The 26132-nt window shown below is 39.5% G+C and overlaps 1 protein-coding gene and 1 pseudogene across 1 annotated transcript; both read left to right on the forward strand.

Moving 5' to 3' along the window:
- Positions 1-1647: 1647 nt before the first annotated feature.
- LOC149037087 (protein sidekick-1-like) lies at positions 1648-26032 on the forward strand. The gene is made up of 13 exons (XM_089186963.1): positions 1648-1955; positions 14287-14434; positions 14982-15287; positions 15609-15911; positions 19153-19466; positions 19724-19868; positions 20511-20824; positions 21292-21439; positions 21639-21941; positions 22265-22567; positions 23971-24237; positions 24658-24966; positions 25557-26032. The coding sequence occupies exons 1-13, from the start codon at positions 1908-1910 to the stop codon at positions 25892-25894; spliced, it is 3246 nt and encodes a 1081-aa protein (XP_089043089.1). The 5' UTR covers positions 1648-1907; the 3' UTR covers positions 25895-26032.
- On the forward strand, positions 6114-8857 carry LOC149037088 (uncharacterized; annotated as a pseudogene).
- Positions 26033-26132: the final 100 nt, after the last annotated feature.

The raw sequence follows: 26132 nt of genomic DNA on the forward strand, positions 1-26132 counted from the left end.
CATACTTGCTTCGTGTTTGTTCTTAAAGAACAGAAACTAAGTCTTTCCATAGCCATTAGAGATATGTAAAAAGCTGATACGCAGGAGCGGCTCGTGAAGCAGTAGTACAAGAACCTTTAGACATAATGCTTTATTGTTTTGTACCACAAACTAAAGGTCTTTCCCGGAAACTCAAATCAAAATGGCATCGTAAAGAACAGTCTACAGGAATTCGCTACAGCAAAATACATCCGCTTTCAACCAACAACATATTACGGATGGAAGGCTCTAAGAGTTGAAGTTTATGGAGTACTTCTAACAAAAGGTATTTATTTGCACTACCTTATTTTATCTCTCCCTAAAATAAATATATTTACGGTATGAGCATTACTTGTATATTGTAGGGTAGACATAATGATAATTTTTTAACTTTTTAAAGAAGTTTTTTTTTTAACCTACTGTCTGTTTCGTTTCGATGAGGTATGTTTGTTACTCAGATAGGTGACCTTACCTTGCAGGTTGTGAATTGAAAGCTATTGGTTTGGCTAGTGGTGGAAGAATTCCAGACAGCAGCTTCTCCGCCTCATCGTATTATAGTTCTGGGTATATACCCTCTTATGCTCGACTGAATGGAAGTAACCGAGGTTGGGCACCCAAGACTAATTCTGATCCTGCCGACTACCTGCAGATTGATCTTCTGTATGAGTATGTTATCTGTGCTGTTGCTACTCAAGGAGCTTATGGTATTAATGAGTGGACAACAAAGTATAAGATTCGCTTATCAATGGATGGTACCACTATGGTCACCTACCAAGAAAACAACGTTGAGAGGGTTAGTTCATAAAAAACTCTTGTGAACATTCATGTACATATCATAAAAGCCAAAAGTATATAGGTCCTAAAACACTGATTCAATTTTTGAGTCAAGAGGAGGGACAACAAAGAAGTATCTACTTGGTCAAGATTCAGTCTTTTTGTTTGATAAAGTATGTAATCGATGCAACAGGAAATAAAAGCAGTGTGGAAATGTTTTCGAAATGTCATAATTTTGGGTGTTTATCCAGCATGTGGTTATTGTGTCATAATTTCTCATAATTTACATGTACCTCTCCCTACCTCACATACCTCTCCCTTGTGTTACTGAACCAAAGTGATATACAGGGTCGCATACTTGCCTCATGTTGGCTCTGAAACAACAGAAACTAAGTCTTTCCATAGCCATTAGAGATATGCAAATAGCTGATACTCAGGAGCGGCTTGTGAAGCAGTAGTATTAAGAACCTTTTGACATAATGATTTATCATTTTGTACTACAAACTATAGGTCTTTCCCGGAAACTCAAATCAAAATGGCATCGTAAAAAATAGTCTACAGGAATTTGCAACTGCAAAATACATCCGCTTTCAACCAACAACATATTACGGATGGAAGGCTCTAAGAGTGGAAGTTTATGGGCTACTTCTAAGAAGAGGTATTTGTTTGCTTCAGCTTGTCCTTATCTCTCCCTAAGACAAATATCATCACGGTATGCGCATTATTTGTATATTGTAGGGTAGGCATAATTATTTTTTTCTAATTTTTAAAGAAGTTTTTTTACACCTGTTGTCTGATTCATTTCGATGAGGTATGTTTGTTACTCAGATAAGTGACCTAACCTTGCAGGTTGTGAATTGAAAGCTATTGGTCTGGCTAGTGGTGGACGAATTCCAGACAGCAGCTTCTCCGCCTCATCGTATTATAGTTCTGGGTATATACCTTCTTATGCTCGACTGAATGGAAGTAACCGAGGTTGGGCACCCAAGAGTAATTCCGATCCTGCCGACTACCTGCAGATTGACCTTCTGTATGAGTATGTTATCTGTGCTGTTGCTACTCAAGGAGCTTATGGTATTAATGAGTGGACAACAAAGTATAAGATTCGCTTATCAATGGATGGTATAACTGTGGTCACCTACCAAGAAAACAATGTTGATAGGGTAAGTTTGTAATATATAGATTTAGCCAAGCCTGAAAGTGGAGCTCTTGTTAGTTTATTTCCCAGCTCTTCATTATACTGAATGAATAAATTGTAATTTTATTGAGCGTGACTTACAATTTCGGTTTGGGAAAATGGGTCAAAATTGAAAGAAACGACAGTAAAGCACTTTGCATTAGGATTGAGGTGTATACACGTGCAGTGAGCACAGCGAGTCAGTAAAACAGTACGCCAGAATCGTATAGGCTTCTTTTATATCTTCTATTGAAGTTGCCAGGTATGACTGCTTGCCCCACCGTCTTTCCCCAACATTTCAACCTCCTGTTGAGCGTAGAAAATTAAAAATAAACTAATTTCATCTCGTGTTTGAACCTGTGTAATTTTTTAAAACTTTTTCGCTTTTGGCTACTCTTGTTTCATGTTTCATGTTTCATGATTGTCCTCTGGTTGGAAATACGCGACGTCTTTTTGAGATTTTTCCTGTTATTTAATTCGATCACCTCAGCTGTAACTGCAAGTAATGTGGGTGTCTTTAAGAAAACTTGAGCTAATACCTGGATTTCATTGTTACATCACAGAAATCAATTCCAAAGATCAATCAAGTTTTCTCTTAAGTTTAAAAGTCGAGTTGGTGTTTTTTATTGGCTATATCAAATTGGTTGAAAAGCTTTAGATGGTATTTTCTCATGTTTACAAATAACTGAATTTACTGGGAGGTGGAGTTATTGCAACATGTTAACATGAAAGGCAACAATACATTTTATTGATATGTAAAACGTTTTCATCTGGCTATCTACTAGGAAGTCTTTGTATTATATTTCAACCTAACCATTTTCCGCAACATATGAACGCTATTGCAAAACAATTAGTTAGGGAAATGGAAAACTTGTGGCATAATTACACAATGTTTGAAATGCCAGGTCCATAGTAAGCTAACAGGATCGAGGAGGATCTATGTGGGAATAGGCTCTCTTGTCTGTATCAATAATTTGCAAATCGCTCCTGTTGGCAGTGTTTTGATGAGGTGAGGCTGTCAGGGCAAAGGAACTAAGGATTTTGGTAGGCAGTGACTTTTTTTCAAACCTCGAAACTATCATTGTGAAAGCCATACTTGTGCCCGGTAACTCCTTCTTACTCCGATAAAACTAGTTTTAAGAAGGATACAATATTTTATAACTAAAATTTGATGCATAAGTTGTGCAAAAAACTTTCACATGGTAAAATGTTAGGAGGATCAGAGAAAAATAATGTGCTATGCATCTTCAAGACTTTATGTATTTATTTTATTACATGAATATTAACTGATACTAGGAGATCTAATAATATTTTAAAAAATAATAAAATTTGGTTGAAAAATTCGAATTCACTACAGGCTGGGTAAACAAAATCCTTAGGAAAAGAAATGTGTACTAATGAAAAAGCTAAGAAAACTTTTTTACAACACCCGCCTGTACCTAATGGCATGTAGTGAAGTCTTTTGAAGTAGTCATAATCCCAGTTTCATATGTTGAAAACACATGCACATGCAGATTTCCTGAAAACCTGTAGTTTAAGCCTGTGATGATTCAGACATTTTGACGCACACCTCAAAAGGAGAGCAAATAAAATTTGTGTTTCTATTTAGTGAGGTAAGATCGGGTCAAACATTCAAGACGTACAACGACAGGTTCAAGAAATTCTCACAACTAATTTTTAAGGTTAGCCTACCTGAACAATCACCTCCATGTAAAAATTAGACCCGGTTTGTACTGATAATTCCCAACAGAAATATCTATGGTAAGAGGGTAAGCCTTCCTTTCTACATGGAAAGAAATAATGAGGTTATCATCTCTCCACAAGTTCATTGGAAAGTGAGAGTGAATGAGACTGATAGCGACTATGTTTTTTGAATAAATATCCAGAGCCAGGATAAAAAGTCAGACATGGTCTGCAAAACTCTCTTATTTTAATTTTTTGACCCATTAAGCTAAAGCTTTATATTCTTGCTTTGTGCATTATGTGGACCCCAACTACTGGTAATTTAACTTTGATGCATCAAAATACAAAAATGTTCTCTTCATCTATGTGCCCTAAACATTACAGGGGAGGAGGCAGGTCAAATTAAAAACATGAATTAACATAGGAGGGCCCCCATTAATTTCAGTCTTAATTAAAGGAGGATCCTTGTTTTTCCAGATTCCCACCCTTTTAAACTCACATATCTTGTGACCAATTCCTTATTTCAATGTTTAGTTTGGGTAGGACCATTGGTAAGAAACACCATTCATTAATGAAAGCTTGAGCTAGTATATTTAATGCAACCTAAATAATAATATTACATTTTACAGTATGGTAACTTACACAGCAAAATTATATAATCACACAATTCCAAACAAAGGAAGTCAGGTTATTCACTCACCTGCTTCAACTTTTGAGGTAAACATAAACAGTGGTAAACTGGTAAACAGTTACAATTAATTAAAAGTTGTAGGTTTGAAAGCCAAAATATATACATTACAATCATCAGACCCTATGCATCCTGGCAAAAAAGGGTCAATTACCACCATAACTTCTCCCAAATGTTCATGCTCACAGGAAATCATTTATTTTTGTCACTAGGTGGTACTGTATTTACAATAGTTCTATACTGACACAAATACATTTTCTAAAGTTATCTCAAAGCACATGACTGCACAGGTCATCTGGAAGGTTCCTGCATGGGGAATAATATTTCAATTACCTCGGCAAACTGTAATCATCAGAATTGCAAGCCAAGGTGTATTTACCAAGTGTTCAAGTTTCCAAATTAGTCATCTAATTCTTATAGTGGAGTTCAATCCTTTCTGAGGCTATCTTCCGCTTGATCATCCTGTTACATGTGAAAATATGAAATGTTACTCATATTCAAATAATTACCTGAATCAAAAGTTGTAATTTTTTAATAACCCCCTTCCTTTAATTGTGCTCCAGGAATAGTTAATGATTTTGAAGAGAAAGGAAGAAAGTTCTTGAAACATTCTATGTTAAATGAAACTTTGTTATGAATGTTAATTGTGATTGCAACAAAAACATCTGTGAAGCTATAATAACAATAACCTTTCCAGGTAAACAAACCATAATGAAGCATGATATGAATAAATTTAATCTCACCCAGTTTGAATGTAGAATCGAAAATGTAATTAACTTACTTAAAATGTGCTTCACTTGTGCTGTATATACGGATTTATCGTTCTTAATTACCAATGAAATTCCGGGGGTGTGACTCAATTACTTCAAAAGAAAATATCCAAGCAGGGTACAAAAATGGCCCGCGAATTGTAAACTTTTAATGTGTTGACAAAACTTCCCTAAATTATGGTGCAGATACGAATCTATCATTCATAATCGTTTATGAAATTCCGAGGCTGGACCTCAATGAGTTTAACAGAAAATATTCAGGAAGGTTACAGAAACAGATTCTCAGAAACTGCTCTTGAATTCGAAAACTGTAGACAACAATAATTTACGCTAACCATGTGCTTACCAGCGTGCTTGTGAGGTCAAATTGTCAGAGCCCCGTTTAATTGCAAAATGTGATGACTTTTAATTTCAGAGATTAATTCTTCAGTTTTTAGCATAAGTCCCTCCTGCTTCTTGTACATTTATTTATTTATCAATTTTTTCTGTTGCTATGTGAATTGACAGGTCGGCTCGTTGCCATGGGCCACGTGCTCATGTGTGAGATAAAAAAAAAGTTGAGTTGAGGAGTTTGGACATCGGCAGAAATATTGGACAAGATGGCGGCGGCGCTTGCGCATTTCGTCCATAATGGCGTCCAAATAATATAAGAAACTGTATGGAAATTTGTAAAATTTCTAAAATATAACAATCAGGAGCTCATGGTCCCGTCTGCTCTCGATCGAGACATATTCAGTACTGATTCTGCTCAAATTGTATAAGTCATGGTACGAAACACTCTTCTTTGCAGATCGAGCCGTGATCGCCGCCATATTGAATTCTCTTGATATTCTATTGTTCCGGAGTGTAATGCGATATACCGCTGATAATTGTTAGCGGGCTCGAAATGTCCTTGATTTCTGGCGATGAGTAACGTGAGCAAATAAAGTTGTTGAAAAAAAAATCGAATCAGCCGAGTCCAAATTGTCGTCCAACAACGGCATTTGGTCCTTCGAGCCGGATATTGAACGAAATCAGCGAAAAATCGCCAAGTCAAGCTGTAAGTCACCCGTGTACATGTAACTGCGTGTAATATTATCACCGAGCCGTGCGGTTGAATATTGTGAAGATTCATTCAATTCGCACTAAGATGAGTGCCTCGAACAGAGGAGAAGACAAAACACCACAACTGTTTACGCCAAGTGAGTCCACTACTTCAAGTAAACGTTCCGTTTTGAGAAAGAAATCGCAAGCCGAGAAGTTAGCCCTTGAACAAAAAATGGCCGATCAAACGTTCGCAAATGAGATCGAGTGTCTGCGAGCCGAACAACTGCAGCGTGCAAAGCGTTTGGAACTTCAAAAGAAAGCTGAAGAATCAAGATTGGAATATGACTTCGAAAATTCCATCACCCAGGAAGACGGTATGTCGAATAAAGGCGATATGGATGAAGGGTTGAATGAATTACCTTTAGACGGTGTAAACGATCGGGTCTCGCGCTTAGACCTGGAAATTACTGAAAACACTGTTGTTGAAAAACCTGAAATTAAATCTACTAAATCAGAGGTCGTAACAGAGGTTGCTAGTCAACCCTGTAAAAAGGATACACGTGAGTCATCTATTGCTAAAGGTCAAGCTGCTTTGAAAACCTCTGCCACAGGAAACCCTAGCGTGCAGACGTCGAAGACAGATCAGTTGTTTGAGAAAATGCTGCCAGCCTTTGTGAAAATCATTGAACCAAATGTGCAGAAATTTAATGGAAATTCACTAGAGTACTCAAAATTCAAAGCAGCGTTTAATGTTGAAGTAGATAAAAGGGAAGTTTACGATGCAACAGAGAAGCTTAAATTTCTGCTAGATTCTGTAGATAGAAGTGCAAAATCATGTCTGGCAAAATTCACGATAAGTTCAGACAGATACGAGGAGGCATGGACTGCGCTTCAAGAGCGTTTTGGCCGTGTACCCACAGTTTTGTCAGCTGGAAGAAGCGCATAGATCAATTTCCGACCATAGTGAAAGAAAATAGTACGCAGATCAGACAGTATCAAGAAATAGTTTCTGAGCTGATAGGCATTTTCAAGGAGTACGACTTCCTTCATGAGCTTAACTCGCAATTCCCTAAAGCAACTGTTGCTAAACTTCCTGCACGCCTTTGCGGTAGATGGGCCGAGTTCGTTGAAGGAAAACCAAAGTTGTCAACCTGGGATTCATTTGCCAATTGGCTGGAAAAAGAGGCAAAAATCAGTGAGTCCAAGCAGCGGGGGATGCCAGAGAAGAGAGAGTGGAGGCGTTCAGATACATTTAAAGTTGAAAGGTGTAAGTCAGCCGACAAATCACAGTCTGGGCTGTTTGTAGGAGCCACAGGAGAGGCTTTACGCACCAGCTATGAAACAAAGAGGTGCCCAATTCACCAGTCCACCAATCACACTTTGCAGGAGTGCAAACGTTTTAAGGGAATGGTGACTAGCGAAAAGGTGAAAGTTGTTGAGGAATACAAACTATGCTTATGTTGTCTATTGCTTGGTCATCGTCTGAGTAAATGCCGCGCTAGGAATAGATACAAAGAACTGTGACATGCGTCATCATACCCTCGTATATAAAGTCGACTTGAAATTCATTGAACGGGAAAAAGCAAAACGTGAATCAGAACGAGTGCCAGATGTTGAGAGAGATCCAGCACAAGTTTCCTTGGAAGGTGAAGACTTGTCACCACGTCAGGCTGTGGAGCGCTACGAGGGGTATCGCCAATCAGCGTACGTAGGTTGTGAAGCTGGTGGTTGTGCTTTGGTTGAAGTACTTCCTATAGTTGTCTTCGGAGAAAAAGGAAAACAAGAAGTGATGGCCTTGCGTGACTCAGGCTGTAACACAACACTTATAGATGAAAGTTTAGCGCTCTCACTTGGACTTCAAGGCAAAGATGTAGATCTCGAAATTCAAGGAGTAAATATGCGGAAGGTGTTTACTTCCCAGCACATCAAGAAATGCCGTGTCGCACGAGTCGGAAGAGACGAACTCCAGTACTCTTTGCGAGATGTGAGAACAATTCCTCGCCTGAATGGTCCGGATCAGAAGTTGAAGTGGTCAACAGTCACGCAAGAGTATCAGCACCTGAAGAACTTGGACTTACGTGACACCGACACAGGTCCAGTGCAACTCATAATTGGAACTAAAAACTCTTATTTGATTCTATCAAAACAAATTGTGAAACCCTCTGGTCAACCGGAAGTTGACAGAGTACCTTATGCAGTTGAGACCTTACTTGGATGGGCAGTGAATAACTGGTTATCTGGTGAGCGAAGAGTAGCATCTCCGTACAATAGGTTCATGGTGTATGAAAGAAGTTCACTTGAAGATGAGGAGCTGAAGCAGCTGGTCGTGGCTCGGTCAGAGATAGAAACGTTAGGTGAAGTGAAGTTAGCAGATCCAACCCGTTCGATTGGGAACAAGCGAACATTGACACTAATGGAAAGACAATCTTTAAGAATGCGAGTGAAGATGCGTATTTGTCAGGCCTACGTTGGAGAGAAGAGAAACCATCTCTACCCAGCAATTACGAAATGGCAAAAGAAGAGGCTGCAATCCCTAGAGAAGAAGTTTGAGAGCTGCCCCGAGGTCAGAGAGATATGCAAAGTCAATCCAGGATGACGCTGAGAAAGGCTATGTGAAGAAACTAGCTGAAGAGGAAGTACAGTGCGATAGTTAAGTGACTTGGTATTTACCACACAGATTTTCATTAACTCCAAGAAACCTGAGCGTCTCAGAAGAGTATACGATGCATCAGCAAAGTTCATGGGACAAAGTTTGAACGATAAGATCTACACAGGGCCAGATCTTCTCTCCTCTCTGTTTGGAGTCTTCCCCAGGTTTTGCGAAGGAAAAATTGCAATGGCTGCTGACGTGAAAGAAATGTACCATATGCTTCGCCTCCCTGACCATGACAAGCCGGCGATGAGATTCTTATGGAGGAACTCTCTGAGAAAAGAACCGAGTGTGAACCAGTTCGAGAGAGCAGTGTTTGGAGAAAAGTCTGCACCATCCAGAGCGAACTATACTGTAAGGCGAAATGCTGATGAGAATGGGGAAGATTTACCTCTGGGGAAAGCAGTCTATTAGCAATTTTACATGGATGATGGCCTACCGTCAACGGAGTTTCGTAAGGAAGCTATTGAAATGCGGAAGCAGATGACTGAGTTATTACGCTATAGTTATTATCAAGAGTGGCGTGAATGGTAGAGGGAAACAGAGAAGCTTGGCGAAGTGAGAATTCCAAGAACTTTACTTCTAGAACAGAAATCTGTCCGAAAAACAGCACTTCATGTATTTTGTGACGCCAGCCAGGATGCCTATGGCGCGTGTGCGTACCTAAGACATTCGTTTACAGATGACAAAGTAGAGTGTAGTCTTATTGCGGGAAAAGGCCGTGTTTCCGCTTTAAAGTTACTGTCTATCTGCCGGCTGGAGCTCATGGGAGCTCTAGTAGCTGTGCGACTAGCTGAAACACTGGTGAAAGAAATGACCGCAAAGATAGAGAAGATAATCTTCTGGAGTGACTCCACCACAGTCTTGCATTGGATCCGCTAGATAAGTTCCACTTATAAAGCATTCGTCGGCAACCGGGTGTCTGAGATTCACCCAGTTATGAGCAATCTGGAGACCACACTGGGGGCGGGCACAGTGAGTTGGAGATATATGCCGACAGAGGTTAATCCTGCAGATGACATCTCCCGTGGACTAAGTCCTACAGAACTTTGCAAGGGCTTTCGCTACGATAGTGGACCAAAGTTCCTGTATGAATCAGCAGAACTGTGGCCAGAGAATAAAGTCAAAGCACCCTCCGAGAAAGATGAAGTGAGTGAAAAGAAGAAGGGAAGATGGGTTGGAGCATCTCAGAAAAATGAGGTCCTGTTAGGATGGAAGAAGTATTCTTCTCTGACCAAACTAAGAAGAGTTACAGCTTATGTGATACAAACAATGCAAGAATTTAGAAGGAAGCGCGTCTTCTGGGAGCACTTACGTCTAATGAACTGAGAGCTACTCAGAATTATCTAGTGAAGAGGGCGCAATTTGAGTCATTCAGCCAAAGGATACAGTGTCTAGAGATGGCCAAGGAGATCCACAAGAAAAGTAGAATTAAATCTCTTGATCCACAGATAGAAGATGGATTCTTAGTTGTTGGTGGAAGACTGCAGAGAGCACAATGCCTACCATACAAGACACGACATCCCAAAATAATTGACTCACGCCATGAGCTTGCACAGCTGATCGTAGAGGAAATACATCAGATCTAACACCACCTGCCAACTGAGCTCTTGCATAATCAAATAAGGCAGGAGTATTGGATCATCCATGGTCGTCAGGCGGTGCGGAACGTGAAGTTTAAGTGTAACTGCTGTTTTCGCCAGACAGTAAAACCTCAAGAGCAGCAAATGGGAAGTGTACCAGAGTGCAGCCTTGAGCCAGGAATGGTGTTCAGGAGTTGACTTTTTTGGACCTATGTTGGTTAAGGAAAGACGCAATGAGATTGAAGTGTATGGTTGTTTGTTCACTTACATGAGTCCTCGAGCGTGCCACCTCGAACTTGTGGATGATCTTTCAACAGATCATTTCGTTATGGCATTGAAGAGATTCATTGCGCGACGTGGACGACCGCAGAGCATTCACAATGATCATGGCACAAACTTTGTCGGTGCAAATAATGAGTTGCGGAAATGCATTAAATTATTGAATGAAGAAGGGATACAAAACGTCTGTGTGCTCAAGGAAATTGACTGGAAATTTCAGCCACCAAGCACCCCGCACTTTGGAGTAGCGTGGTAGAGACTAGTACAGTGTACAAAGAAGACGCTAAAGGCAATTCTGCGCTAGTCGAAGCAGAAGGAATACTAAACAGTGAACGATTATTCATGTGTCCAATGATGCAGGGGACATTAGAACGTTAACCCCAAATCATTTCTTGCTGTTGCGGGCGAATCCGAGTTATGAAGATGCTGAAGTTAGCGATAATGAGATCAACTCGACAAAGATGTGGCGACGGTCCCAAGCGCTAGCTAATTTCTTTTGGAAATGTTTTACCAAGGAATACCTTCGTAGCCTGACAGAGAAGGAGATGTCCTAGTTGCTGAGCCAAATCAGCCGCGAGGTGTACGACCGTTGGGCAGAATCGTGTCTACTCATCCTGGGCGGGATGGGTTAGTTCGAGCAGTTACAGTGCATACTCAGCACGGAGAGTACAAGAGACCGATTGCTAAACTTTCGTTATTAGAGAAAGCGGAAGTATAGAACTGTTAATCGTCTCGACGAACGTTGTGTCTCGACTAGGGGCGGGGATGTCCCTCCCGCTTCTTGTATATTTATTTATTTATTTTTTGTGTTGCTATGTGAATTGGCAGGTCGGCTCGTTGCTATGGGCCACGTGCTCATGTGTGAGATAAAAAAAAAAGTTGAGTCGAGGAGTTTGGAGTAACGTGAGCGAAATAAAGTTGTTAAAAAAAATCGAATCAGCCGAGTCCAAATTGTCGTCCGACAACGACATTCACTCATCTCGCTGTAGAACCAACTCCATTTTACCCGTCAGTTTGTTTGCACCACGCATTTGCGGTCCATAATTTGATTTGATGACAGGTTCTCACATGACAGTATCGCCATAATCAGATTGCCGCGTCAGCCTTAATGTAAACATGAATATCGCTGACTCAAACTCATTTTATTTCAATTTTGGGAAAGGCCATTACTTCGTTCTTAGGGTAAACCAACACATCTTTGGCGAAGCGCGATTTTTTCAAATGAATAGAATAACTCCTGCGATAATTAACTGAAGAGAAAAAAAAATTGAAACTTGCGCGCACCGTTCGCCATCATTTGAAAACTTTCAAGGCAAAACAAAATACGTAAGATAACTTCTTTTCCCATAACACCACGACAGCATTAAACATTCCAAACGATAGGACAAGAAATAGCTCGAAGAACACGAAAACCATGAAATATTACTCGAGCGATGAACTGGCGCGAGGGTTTTTAGGCGATGAATGCCAGAATCAATGTTTAACCGAAACATGATCAGTTGAATTAAAAAAAAAAAGTTTGAATTTTTTCTTGGCCTTAGCGCAAGAGAAAACCCAGATAAGACACGACTTACCTCCTCTTCTTTCACGGATCCTTTGTAGTTCGCTTCTCTTTGTTGATGACCTCTTTTCAGTCTGTTTTCAGGAGCGACTTTGTATTTTCTTCTCGCGTTGCTATTCGCTAGATGTTCGCCTATTTACTTATGCCTTTTATTGTTCTCTTTCGCGTTCCTCTCGCCGTGTTCTGCCTATTTTGGCGTCCTTTCTACCTTTCTTGCCCGATTTTATGGACTCACTTTACGCCGTTTACCTGTTGCTTTCTTTGGTCGCTCAGTCTCTTTATATCCAGCCTATTTTCACTTAAAACCCTCTCTCCACGAACTTGAATTATAACAATTTTCTCCGACTTACAAAGCTTAAACTCTGCCGTTTTGTTGCTTTACGAGTTGTTTAGAAATTACAAAATACTGAGAATTACTGTTAACTACATCCTTAGCAAATTATTTGCTAACGCGGCTTCACATCTACTAGCCCACGTGAAGCCCTCGTGTAATATCTAACCCAGTGCCCGCGGTACGCTGCCCTAAAGGTCGGCACTTGAGAATGCGCACCTCATTGTCATCTGCCGGTGTCTCCTGGCGCACGCGAATGAGTTATCCAAGTAACGCAAGCAATCGCACCTGCGTATCACCTATTTCCTCGAACTTCCATTAGGTGGCTAAGATAGCGCCCACGGTACAGTCGGCCACGCATGCTAAAAATAGCACCTTGTACGGACGCCTGTACGGTCATAAGTCCAATTTTTGTGGCTTGATGGGTTACTACTATTTTGTATAATTATGGGGCTACGCTGCACGCGCTTTGAGCTCCGCCATAAAACTCTTCTGAACATTCATGTAAATATCATAAAAGCCAAAAGTATGTAGGTCCTAGAACACCGATTCTATTTTTGAGTCAATAGGAGGGAGACTAATGAAATGTTTGCTTGGTCAAGACTCAGTCTTGTTGTTTTAGAGAGAATGTAATCGATATCAAAGAGAATAAAAACATTGTGTGAACGTTCTTTCGAAAATGTTTTTTTTTTCGGTGCTTGTCCAACAAGTGGTTGTTGTATCATAATCTCTCAAAAACTAGATGTACCTCTTCCTTTAGGTTATTGGCCACAAGTGATATACAGAATCACATACTGGTTTTGTGTTAAAATATACTAAAGTTCACACGACAACCAGGTGGAAAATCAGACATGGTTTGATGCTACTCTGGTTTGTAGATTTAATGAATGTAAGCGAAGAAGTTACAATTCATAGACCCAACGTTTCGACACTCCTGTCTAGTGCCTTCACTAGGGGTGATCTAAACGTTGCAACAAGAGGTCCTTTTATATGACCACTAATTAGCGCCCTTTTTTCTGACGAGATGTAAATAGGCGTCAGGAAGCAAACCGCCATCGTCACGATTTAAAGGAGCGTGGGCGGAGTTAATTTGCCAAGCCTCCAAACAAAGGCGCTGGTGGTAACGCCGATTAGTGGTGATAATTTTAGAATTATCCCACCCAATTGTATGGCTAGTTAGGCATGTGTGCTCCGATAAAGCCGAATTTCCTTTTTCCAAAAGAAAAACGCTTTTTAATGCTCTTTTAAACGTGTACCAAACTGACGTTTGGTCTGTCCGATGTATTCGTTATCACAGTCATCGCAAGGAATAGAATAAATGGCGTCGGCTCGTTGTTCTTTCGTGACAGGATCCTTAGGTTTGGCGAAATATGCCCCAAAGTCCGAAAAGGTTTTTGAGCAACTTTAACGTTGTGGCTATTCAAAATTCTCTTGTGGGTTCCGTAACACCCTGAATGTGAGGAATAGCAGCAAAACCAGTCGCTTATATTTTGGTGTTTGTCCTACCAGTGGTTGTTGTATTATAATTTCTCACAAAGCTATAAGTACCTCTCCCTTAGGTTATTGACCAGAAATGATATACAGGGTCACATACCGGTTTAGTGTTAGTTTTGAAACAACAGAAACTAAGCTTTTCCATAGCAGTTATTGACATGTAAATAGCTGATACTTAAGAGCGGTCTGTTAAGCAGTAGTACTAAGAACAGTTTGAGATAATGATTTCAAATTTTTTACCACAAACTATAGGTCTTTCCTGGAAACTCAAATCAAAATGGCATCGTAAAAAACCGTTTACAGGAATTTGCAAGTGCAAAGTATATCCGCTTTCAACCAACAACATATTACGGATGGAAGGCACTGAGAGTGGAAGTTTATGGAGTACTTCTAACAAAAGGTATTTATTTGCTCTAGCTTGTGAGCAGAGCTAGCTAACGGCGAGTTATAAAATCTCCAATATGGATATAGCTTTGCCATTGGTCAGGTGAGAATTTTGTGGAAATGACATAAGAGCTGACCATATGAGATGAGAGAATTTGAAAATCATTAATTTAGTTCTTTTTTAAACTTTGAATTCACTCTCTTCTGATCATTTAGTTCTTCTTTTGCTAAATTAAAAAAGTTTTGCTCAGCTTATTATTTTTGGTTTTTATGAACCAGTGCCTGATGTGATTGTAACGTTGTACATTGTAAATTCTGGAGCACTTTGGGTTGCCAGTGTAACATAATAATTGTTCTCCTATTTTGTTTAGCACATCTTCATTCCCAGGATATAAATAATATATATTTAATGCATAAACACAATCCCTACTCATGATCAATGATCCTCCACTTTGATCTGAGGAATATGTAAGCCTCTCTAAGGTCACGAGGATGATTAATTTACATTCATATCACTAAATCAACCGAGAATTATGCCAAACAACTGGTGATGTTTATTTCAGTTCCATCCCAACCTCCTACTGCCTTCAAGCTAACTGCAAGCTCTTCTACCAGTATCATAGCGTCCTGGCAGTTGCCACCAGTCTCTGCTGGACATGGAAGAAACATTACTGGATTTAAACTGTTCTACAGAAAGAAAGGTTCTGTCGGATCAGCAACAACCTTGACTATAAGCAGTGGATCAACATTAAGTAGAAATGTCACCGGGCTTGACAAGTACACAGAATACGAATTTCAAGTGTTGGCCTTCACTTCTGATGGTGATGGACCAAAGAGCCCTGTTGAGGTGCAGAGAACAATGGAAGATGGTATGTGATGAGTAAAGGTGAAAGAGAAAAGATTATGACAATTGTTATTCAAAAATTAATTAAAACGGCGTTAAAAAAGCAAAGAAATGATCCTCCCAGTTAGGTTGTAATTTCAAGCAATCGCAGCAAAGACGTTTGATACTGATTCAGGCACCAATGGGATTTGAACCCATGTTCCCCAGATACTAGATGGGTGCTGCTACCAACTGAGCTGTAAAGCCACAGGTTAGGAGCGTGGTAACTTCTCAGAGACCTCATTGTTTGGTAGTAACCATTAACAAGGCTAGTATGGCATTAAGCGCTACAGTTTTTTAATTGCAGCTCCATCACAAGCCCCGAGGAGCTTCAGTGCGACTGCAGTTACTTCTACAATGATCACAGCATCCTGGCAGTTACCACCAGCAGACTCCAGAAATGGAGTAATCGTAGGGTTCAAATTATTCTACCAAAAGAGTGGCTCCGTTGGGCGAGAAAGCACCCTGACCATTAACAATGGAACAGCATTAAGTAAAGATGTCACTGGGCTTGAAAACAACACGGAATATGAATTTGAAGTGTTGGCCTTTACTTCAGTTGGTGATGGACCAAAGACCTCACCTGTAGTGGTGAGGACCATGAAAGATGGTAAGAGTTCTCAGAAGATGTTTAACACATTTTCAAGTGATTTTGTGTAGCAACAGCAAAATTTACTCTACTTTTGAGGAGATTGTTGAATGAGATTTAAACCTGCCCAGTCTTACATTTACAATAACCGAGGAGGTTCATTTGCGGTTCATAGCATTTTGGGTTTCGTGGTATAGTTAAACATGTATGGCCATCAGATTCAAAAGCTGAAATTTTTCAGCTGTTCATTAGACTAGGCGTATGTCTGAGAGAGGTTCACTTCCGTGCTTGGAGTAAAGAACTTTTCATGGTACCAAGGCACCTTTGTTTGACAAAAATTTGATGACTGCCTATACAAACTTTAAGACAACTGCTAGAACAGTTTCTGTAAACTCTTGAAGACAAGTGCATAATTTTATTTGAAAATTGTTTGGGAACGTTTGGAGATGACAGCTACAACACTAAAGATGCATGAATACTAATTTAAGGCAGACCGTAATGCATCAAGACAACCGTTACAGAAGGTCTGATGAACAAAAGAAGATGAATGCCTTAAAATTGTTCGTGAATTGTTGAAAGAAACAAACTGAATTGATAGGGCCGTGGAGGGCGTGAAGAGAATTGTTACAAAGCTACCAAAAAAAAAATTGAAACCAAGCATTGCAAAGTAACCTGGGACTACCAACAAATGTTTGCAACCAAACTGCTCGGGATCTAAAAGATACACTGAGTTATTGTAACAAAGTTACAATAACAAAACTTTCATCATTCGAAAAGGAATTCTATTCGTCCAGTGAAAGAACTGATTACAATAACAAAACTTGCATTTCTACTCGTCCAATGTAAGAACTGATTCATAAAACTGACCCATCCATCTATTCCTTGCCTGCATTCAGATGTCTCAGGAATTTACCCCTCCTAAATCATTATCCTGCGGTTGTTACCAGCTTTTTGGTTTTGGTAAAAGTTATACAAGCAGTTTTTAGCAGGCTTGTAATTTTGCACCACATGATGTAAAGAAGCCAATAATATCAAGCAAAATCAATGGATGGGCTATTGCAACCTTTATTAACAGCATGCTTCCTCCGCTGCACCATAACAGTTTTTCAAGAAACTCAAATCTTTCCTTATTTTCTCTAGAATTGCCCCTTCAGAAATGACGCCCTAGGCTGCAGATTTGGTTATTTAAGAATTGAGATTTCTTCCTGATTTGTTATAGAATTGATAAATAAGGTTAAAACTGTAATGTTTGAACGAAGATGTATATCATAGAAGACGACTCAAAGTCAGCACACTGGTCATATGGGAATCACATGTAAAAAATACTTTATTCCCAGCATGGTTGGCTACACGACGCAAGACTTGTCACGGCACTGTGTAACGCTAAATACTACATTTCGTTTTTCCTGCAGTTGAGAAGAATCACATGATCGAAGGAATAAATATCGTGAAATAAGTAACAGTAACAGGTGCTGTGCGACAGAACTAGACTAGGGAAAATAAACTTAAACATGGGGATACAGAATCCTACTCAAAGTCCTTAATCACCGAATACTCGACCACTAAATGTTCTTACAAGCCCAAAGTTCATAATTCTCAAACGGTGTCCATAAACCAATACTTGAGTCACTTTGAAATCAGTCAAAAGAATATTCATCAAATAGATGTTCAAAATCACTTTAAATCAGTGAATCATCATTAATCAAATCTCTTGGATGAGTCTCTTTTGGGGCACAGACAACGTGGAGACCTTCAACGCACAGGTTCAGGATGTCAACACTTTCACTGGGGTTCAATGGTGAGCCTGTGGACCCCTGAACTGAGACTGGAATGCAGGAAGGAGGACTGCTCTCGGTGTCCTGGTCAAGAGTGTCCCCCTCAAATGCGTGACTGGTTCTGAGTATGATTGAGTTATCAGCCAGAAGCTTCTTATTGACGGTCATTGGGGTCAGGTGACGTCGACAGCTTTTCTCGCTTTGGTTGTCTGATCAGTACTGTGTCTCCAACCTAAACGTCGCAATCTTTGATGGCTCTCCTAAAATCAGCTTGGCTCTTGATCCTGAGTTTCTGCTGCGCATCTCTTTGGCGCATGGCTGCAGGGTCAAGACTTTCACCTCTTGGCACAACAACGGGGTTGGGTAACTTGATTCTAATTGGTCTGCCAAAATGGGGCTGTAGCAGGGGCAACACCCGTAGTACAATGGGGAGTAACACGATAGTTGTGTAAGAAACGACACATATCTTGCTTCCAGCGAATGGTGGTGCGTAGTACCTTTCCAAAGGTCCTCATAAAGCGTTCCACTTCTTCATTAGCTTCAGGTGACACGCGTTCGCGGTTTCACCTGGGTTTTGCTTCGCCCGCTGAAACGTGAAAATCTTAAATTCCACATTCTTCTTCGGGTCAAAGTACGCGTCCAGCTTCGTTTTGGCCGTTGCAAAATCTTCACCGGTGTCGGGTGGAGTGTCAAAGAGGTCAGACACTTCCTCCCCGGTGTGGTACGGTAAAAGAGCTCTCTGTATCTTCTTATCACTAATAGCAGTGGTAACAGATAGGTTTTCGAAGGTTGGAATCGCTTCAGCCATCACAAAAATTAGTCACACGGTCACATATACGGCTATGAGTATCGAGGAGTGATTTTTTTACCGATCTTCGTCCCCAATGTAATGTTTGAACGACGGTGTATATCACAGAAGACGACACAAAGTCAGCACACTGGTCATATTGGAATTATTTGTAAAAATTACTTTATTCCCAGCATGCTTGGCTACATGACGCAATGTGTATCACGCCATTGTCTAACATTAATCACTACAAAAACCAAAGAAGCCCTATTGCTATTAGCATATACTAAAACAGTGGAGGCGTTGAAGGTGCGCCCTGACTGGCTAATCAAACTCGGAATATCTTTTGCTTTTCACCACCGAGCGACTCATGCCCGAAAATATTGCTATTGTTGCAGAATGAATGACTTATGATCATCTTTTTGTGTTATATTATACTTAAATAACTATTTACAGAAGTGTCGGTGGCAAGCGAATGATAGTTACCTTGCCTCTTTCTGGCTTAGTAACTATCAATCACTAGTCACCAAAACTTTGGTGAATAGTTTTTAATTATCTAAGACACAGACCTTTAACTGGAGGTACCAAAAGGAGAGATTCGAGACATCCATGTCCTTTTTACATCCAATCCATTATCCCTTAAGCAATTCTTATTATGAATATGTTATGATACGTGCAAATGTAAATTTTGTTTCTTTAGGGGCCTGTGTTGATTTTGACCTTGGAATGGAAAGTGGAACAATCCCAGATAGAAATATAATTGCTTCTTCTGAAGAAAGTGCCAGCACACCAGGCAAGAATGGTCGACTGAACTACGCATCAGGATCATCATGGTGTGCAGGAACAAGTGACACTAGCCCATATCTACAGGTTGATCTACAGACACTTCATGTCATCTGTGCTGTGTCCACTCAGGGGAATTCTCAAGCAGATCAGTGGGTGAAGAACTACACGCTACAATTATCCACTGATGGGACAACCTGGACAGACTATAAGGAAGGTGGACAAGTTAAGGTATATAGGAATAAAATGTGACATAACTTCTCAAAAAAAAATTAGAATAAAAATTTACGACTGTAACATAAACTATGAAGCGTGACGGTGTAGAATATCCCACAGAGATGGAAGTCTTGTTCAAAATTAGAATTTTCGATCTTATCAATTATCGTTAAGACTGCTAATTACACTTCGTGATATTTTTTATCCTGCTATTTCCTCGAGTCGCAAAATTAGAATCCAATGGTGAGTTGCGAGTATTTGTTTTTTTCCAGTTTCTGAGGGGAAATGCTGATAGAGAGTCAGAAGTGAAGCATTTTGTGTATGGAGTATTACTCAGATATCTGCGATTCCTGCCAGGAACACACCAGGGTAGAGTGTGTATGAGGATAGAGGTGTTTGGAGTGGAAAAAAAGCCTAGTAAGTGTGAAACTGGAATGTGTCTTTGCCATCATCACGGTGTTGGTAGCATTAGTACTATTAGTGAACTTCAGTGTAGTCATAAATATTTTCTTAAAATCTCTAAACAAGGTTTTTCAAACCTACTCTGTTATTTTGTTGATGTATGTTTGTTATTCAGACAAGTGAGTAGAATTTTTGAAATCAAAGACACCAAACCACTCCTAATAACCAGTTAATCTAAAGTTGAATGCTGAATTCATGGTCAATACTTACTTAGATAACTAAATTTACGTCAAAGGAGGATAGCTGATAGGGAAGGCTTAAATTTGAATTTGTCGGTGGGACTCAAAATGCAAGTATGAAATTTGAAAAAAATCTGATTATTTCCAGTTGGTAGCTCAGTTGTAATTTTTGAGTAATAGATAATGCAAAAATTTGGCTTTAAAGTATCGAGTAAAATTGAATTTGATCTGTGTAAGGGTACATGGAGCCTCATCCTGGTCACTACTTCTAATTCATTTGTACAAGGAACGAAAACATCTCAGAAATCTACATGCCATATGCTTACGCGTTCCACGGCACATGCGTAAGACCGCAGATCTAGTAAGATTACCATGTCAATTGTGGTATGAAAGATGATTTTAAATCGTTACTTTGCAGCTTGTGAAATGGAGGCCATTGGTCTGGCTAGCGATGGTACAATTCCAGACAGCAGCTTCTCTGCCTCATCGTATTATAGTGCTGGGTATATACCCTCTAATGGTCGACTGAATGGAAATAGCCTGAGTTGGGCACCCACGACGAATTATGATCCTTCCGACTACCTCCAAATTGACCTTTTGTATGAGTATGTTATCTGTGGTGTTGCTACTCAAGGAGCTAATGGTATTAATGAGTGGACAACAAAGTATAAGATTCGCTTATCAACGGATGGTACCACTATGGTCACCTACCAAGAAAACAATGTTGAAAGGGTAAGTTTATATAAAAATCTTGTGAATATTCATGTCCATATAATAAAAGCCAAAAGAAAGAAGGTCCTAGAGCACTGATTCAATTTTTGAGTCAAGGGAAGGGAGAACAAAGAAGCGTCTACTTGGTCAAGATTCAGTCTTATTGTTCAAAGAGGATGTAATCGATACGAAAAAAAAACATTGTGTGAAAGTGCTTTCGAAAGGTCTTATTTTTTGGTGTTTGTTCAACCAGTGGGTGTTGTATTACAATCTCTCACAAACTACATGTACCTCTCCCTTAGGTTATTCACCAGAAATGATACACAGGGTCACATAATGGTTTTGTGTTAATTTTGAAACAAAAGAAACTACGTCTTTCCATAGCCATTAGAGATATGTAGATAGCTGATATTTAAGAGCGGTCTGTGAAGTAATAGTATTAAGAACATTTGACATAATGATTTTAAATTTTTTACCAAAAATTCCAGGTCTTTCCCGGAAATTCAAACCAAAATGGCATTGTAAAAAACAGTCTACAGGAATTTGCAAGTGCAAAGTACATCCGCTTTCAACCAACAACATATTACGGATGGAAGGCGCTGAGAGTGGACGTTTATGGAATACTTCTAACAAAAGGTATTTATTTGCTCTTGTTTTATCTCCCCCATGAGACAAAAATGAAGTCGCATTTACAAACTATTTGTGGAAGGCAAGGTTAGGTAATTATGCAGAGCTAGCCAACGGTGAGGTATAATTACTCCAATATCAAATATTTACATTTATATCACTATATCAACTAAGAATTACAGCAAACAACTGGTGATGTTTATTTCAGTTCCATCCCAACCTCCTACTGCCTTCAAGTTAACTGCAAGCTCTTCTACCAGCATCACAGCTTCCTGGCAGTTGCCACCTGTCTTTGCCAGACATGGCAGAACCATTACAGGGTTTAAACTGTTCTACAGAAACCAAGGTTATGTGTCAGCAACAACCTTGACTATAAGCAGTGGATCAACATTAAGAAGAAATGTCACCGGGCTTGATAAATACACAGAGTATGAATTTCAAGTGTTGGCCTTCACTTCTGATGGTGATGGACCAAAGAGTTCCCTTGAAATGGAGAGAACAATGGAAGATGGTATGTGATAAGTGAAGGTGAAAGATAAAAGGTTATCACAATTTTTATTAATAAATTAATTAGAACTGTGGATAAAATCAAGCAAAGAAATGATCCTTCCAGGTAGGCTGTAATTTCAAGCAACTGTAGCTACGAAGCTTGATACTGATTCAGTATCGATGGGATTTGAACCCATTTCCCCCAGATACTAGATGGGTGCTGCTACCAACTGAGCTGTAAAGCCACAGGTTAGGAGCGAGGTAATTTTTCAGAGACTTCATTGTTTGGTAGTAACAATTAACAAGACCAGTATGGCATTAAGTGCTAAAGTTTTTCAATCGCAGCTCCATCACAAGCCCCAAGCAGCTTCAGAGTGACTGCAGTTACTTCTACAATGATCACAGCATCTTGGCAGTTACCACCAGCAGACTCCAGAAATGGAATAATCATAGGATTCAAATTGTTCTACCAAAAGAGTGGCTCCGTTGGGCGAGCAAACACCCTGACCATTAACAATGGAACAGCATTAAGTAAAGATGTCACTGGGCTTGAAAACAACACGGAATATGAATTTGAAGTATTGGCCTTTACTTCAGTTGGTGATGGACCAAAGACCTCACCTGTTGTGGTGAGGACCATGAAAGATGGTAAGAGTTCTCAAACGATGTTTAACTCATTTTCAAGTGATTTTGTGTAGCTACAGAAAAACTTACTCTACGTTTGAGGTGATTGTTGAATGAGATTTGAACCTGCCCAGTTTTACATTTACAGTAACCAAGGAGGCTCATTTGCGGTTCATAGCATTTTGGGTTTCGTAGTATAGTTAAACATGTATGGCCATCAGATTCAAAAGCTGAAATTTTTTAGCTGTCCATTAGACTAGACGTATGTCTGAGAGAGGTTCACCCCCTCCCCGTTGCTGGAGTGAGGAACTTTTCATGATACCAAGGCACCCTTGTTTAAAGACAAAAGTTTGATGTCTGCCTAAACAAGCTTTAAGACGACTGCTAAAACGTACAGTATCTATAAACTCCTGAAGAGAAGCCGTTAATTTTACTTGAAAACTGTTCGGTAACGTTTGGAGATGACAGCTACAACACCACAGACGCATGAGTATTAATTTAAGGCAGACCGTAATGCCTCAAGACAAGAAAAGATCTGACAAACAAAAGGAGATGAGTGCCTCAAAATTTTTTATGAATGGTTGAGGAAAACTGAATTGATAGGGCTAAGGAAGGCGTGAAGCGAATTGCTACAAAGCTAACAAAGAAAACTTGAAACTAAGCATTGCAAAGTAACCTGGGACTGCCAACAAATGTTTGCAACTAAACTGCTTTGGATCTAAAAGATACACTAAGTTATTGTAACAAAGTTACAATAACAAAACTTTCATCATTCGAAAGGGAATTCTATTCGTCCAGTGAAAGAACTGATTAATAAAACTGACCCATCCATCTATTCCTGGTCTGCATTCAGATGTCTCAGGAACTTTCCCCTCCTAAATAACCATCCTGCTGTTGTTACCAGGTTTGTGGTCTTGCTGAAAGTTATAAAACCAGTTTTTAGTTGGCTTGTGATACTTGGGAGATCTGAGTTCCCATGCCATACCCAGATGCACCACAGGGTTGCAAATGAAAAATTAGTTTTTTTGTGGTTCTATTTTACAAACGGTTTATGTCTAGCCATATTTCGTAGACATTGACACCAAAGGTACTGTTCCTTTCGGGCGCTACTATTTGCGTTTTGTCGTTTTTTTTTTGTTTTGGTCTATTTGCTTTGTACATTTTTATATTCAGATATTCAGAGACTTATAGCACTCAGTGAGCACACTTGAACCTAATTTGATCTAACCTTTGATTTGTTTAGTGATGAAAGGCTTAAATGCTGATTTGGTTGTTTGTCTGTTTTGGTAATCAACCTGAAGTTGGCTATCAATTGAGGAGCTTTTCTGTTATTGTTTAGTTGGGAAGAGAAGCTGCAAAGCCTACATGCTGCTTTGTGTCCCAAGCTTTATTAAGAAATAACTAATCCGTTTTTTACTAAATCTCAGATAAACCTCACATCAAGGATCTGCCTAAAAGAACCATTAAAGCAGTTGGCGAACTGGCAGTGTTGACTTGTGAGGTTAGTGGAGACCCTGAGGCTTCTGTTACCTGGACCAAAGATGGACTTACCAGTATACCTCGCGCTAAGTTCAAGAAGAACGGCAAGATACTTATTATACAAGATGTTGTTCCTGGTGACAGTGGCGTTTATGAATGCATAGCTATGAACATATATGGAGAGAGCCGTACAGCTTCGACACTCATTGTTGCTGGTACGTAGAAACTCATTTACAATCACGTTAAACATTGCATACAATGGCATAATCATTTCTTCTGTGAGATAAATATAATGGAGAGTAGGTGTATAATTTTCAGCAATACGTTAGAAAATTTGCCAGCCTCTACCAAAGTTAATGACCAAGTATGGTTTTGCTAAGCACCACTATGATCACCATTGCAACTAGTCTCAGTTTACTCCAGCCTCTTATTTACAGGTCATTTAGTACTTATTGGACTTGAAGGTTAAAGCAAAAAGAAACACCAATGACAACAAAGTAAACTACCACTCAAAGTGCAAACCTTCATCATGATAGTGTCCCCGTATGTTTGTTATACCCTTCACGATTTTGCATGAGCATGATTTTGTCAAAATTTCCCTTGGTCTCATTACAATTCTCTTTCTTTCTACACAGCGCCACCCAGAATTATCGAAGAGCTTTCCCCATCTTCAGTGATGTGTGAAAAAGAAACTCCGTGTTTTCTCTCATGTCAAGCAACAAGTTATCTTCCGTTTAACTACTCTTGGACGAAAGATGGCCAGGTTCCAACTGGTGATGGCATTCAGTTAATGAATAACAGTATCATTGTCACGCCACGTGATGGAAAAGGTTATGGGGAGTACGTGTGTCGCGTTACAAACAGCTTTGGGTCAACAAATTATAAAATCACTCTGCTTTCTCCTAAGGATAATCGAGATGATGACCGTAAATATTCTCAAAACGGTAAATATTTCTCAACATTCGAACGTGCTTAAATGTTTTCGCTTCAAACATTTTGGAAAGCCTAGAACGTTTTGGAGTTTATGGGCTTCTAATTACAGTTTTTTGATAGAACCAGTTATGTATCAAAAGCAATATTATACGATGGTCTTATAAGCCGACGTTGTTCTGTATGAAGTTACATTTTTTTGCTTCAGTTAGAAAGTTATGGTGTGCAATGCAGGTAGATAATTCTTATATCAAAATTGGCCTCTTAGGTTGTTAGTAAATCAAAACAGAACTATATGTATACCACTGTTGAGGTATAAGGGTAAAATATCTCCGTGTTTCTCCTATTGTTGTCCTGCTGGTTCAAGATTTCTGGAGTACGAAATCTGGAATGAAGAAGGAATACGAAATTTATGAGATACAATGAAGAACGACCTAAAGACGAGAACGTTTGTTAAAGTATTTAGGTTTCGGGGTGAAAAGAAACTTCGTATTCCTTGGTGTGAATCTATTGAAAAAACAGCAACAACAACAACGATATCTATCTAAGCTATGTTTTCAGTGTTTGATAGTTGGTTCTAAAGACGTTTTTTTTCTTTTACTAAGTGTACCACAAAGCACATCCCTTGCCGGTGTAATCGCATTGTCTTGTGTTGTGGTCGTGTTGCTCATTATAATTTGTGGGCTGATATGGCAGCGCAGACGAGTCGTGCCAAGTGAAAGGATACAGGGAGAAGAAAACGTTTCCTTTGAAGGCGTTGAACCTTCACCCGATCGACAGTCAAATTATGAACAAGCTCCAGACCTAAATACATATATAGAACTCAAACCCAGGCCCTCGAACCATGAACAGTCTCACGTTCCTAGTGAGTATCAGTCGCTGCAGGAAATACCCAAGAACACCGAGCTTCATTACTACACATCTTATTTAGAAGCATTATAAGAGCTTCATTACTACACATCTCAGTTGTTTAGAAGCAGTATAAGAGCTTCATTACTACACATCTCAGTTGTTTAGAAGCACTATAAGAGCTTCATTACTATACATCTTGTTTAGAAGCATTATAAGAGCTTTATTACTACATATCTTATTTAGAAGCATTATAAGAGCTTCATTACTACACTTCTTATTTAGAAACATAAGAGCTTCATTACTACACTTCTTATTTGGAAACATTATA

The sequence above is a fragment of the Pocillopora damicornis genome, chromosome 11 (genome assembly GCF_964200805.1).
Source record: "Pocillopora damicornis chromosome 11, jaPocDami1.2, whole genome shotgun sequence".
Classification (NCBI taxonomy): Eukaryota; Metazoa; Cnidaria; class Anthozoa; order Scleractinia; family Pocilloporidae; genus Pocillopora; species Pocillopora damicornis.

Excerpts from the sequence above, each read along its gene's own strand:
- LOC149037087 (XM_089186963.1), top strand. The coding sequence starts at position 1,908 with ATGGATGGTATAACTGTGGTCACCTACCAAGAAAACAATGTTGATAGG. Across the intron at positions 19,467-19,723 it reads AGGAAGGTGGACAAGTTAAG|TTTCTGAGGGGAAATGCTGA; the intron begins GTATATAGGAAT and ends GTTTTTTTCCAG. Across the intron at positions 24,967-25,556 it reads CCGTAAATATTCTCAAAACG|GTGTACCACAAAGCACATCC; the intron begins GTAAATATTTCT and ends TTCTTTTACTAA.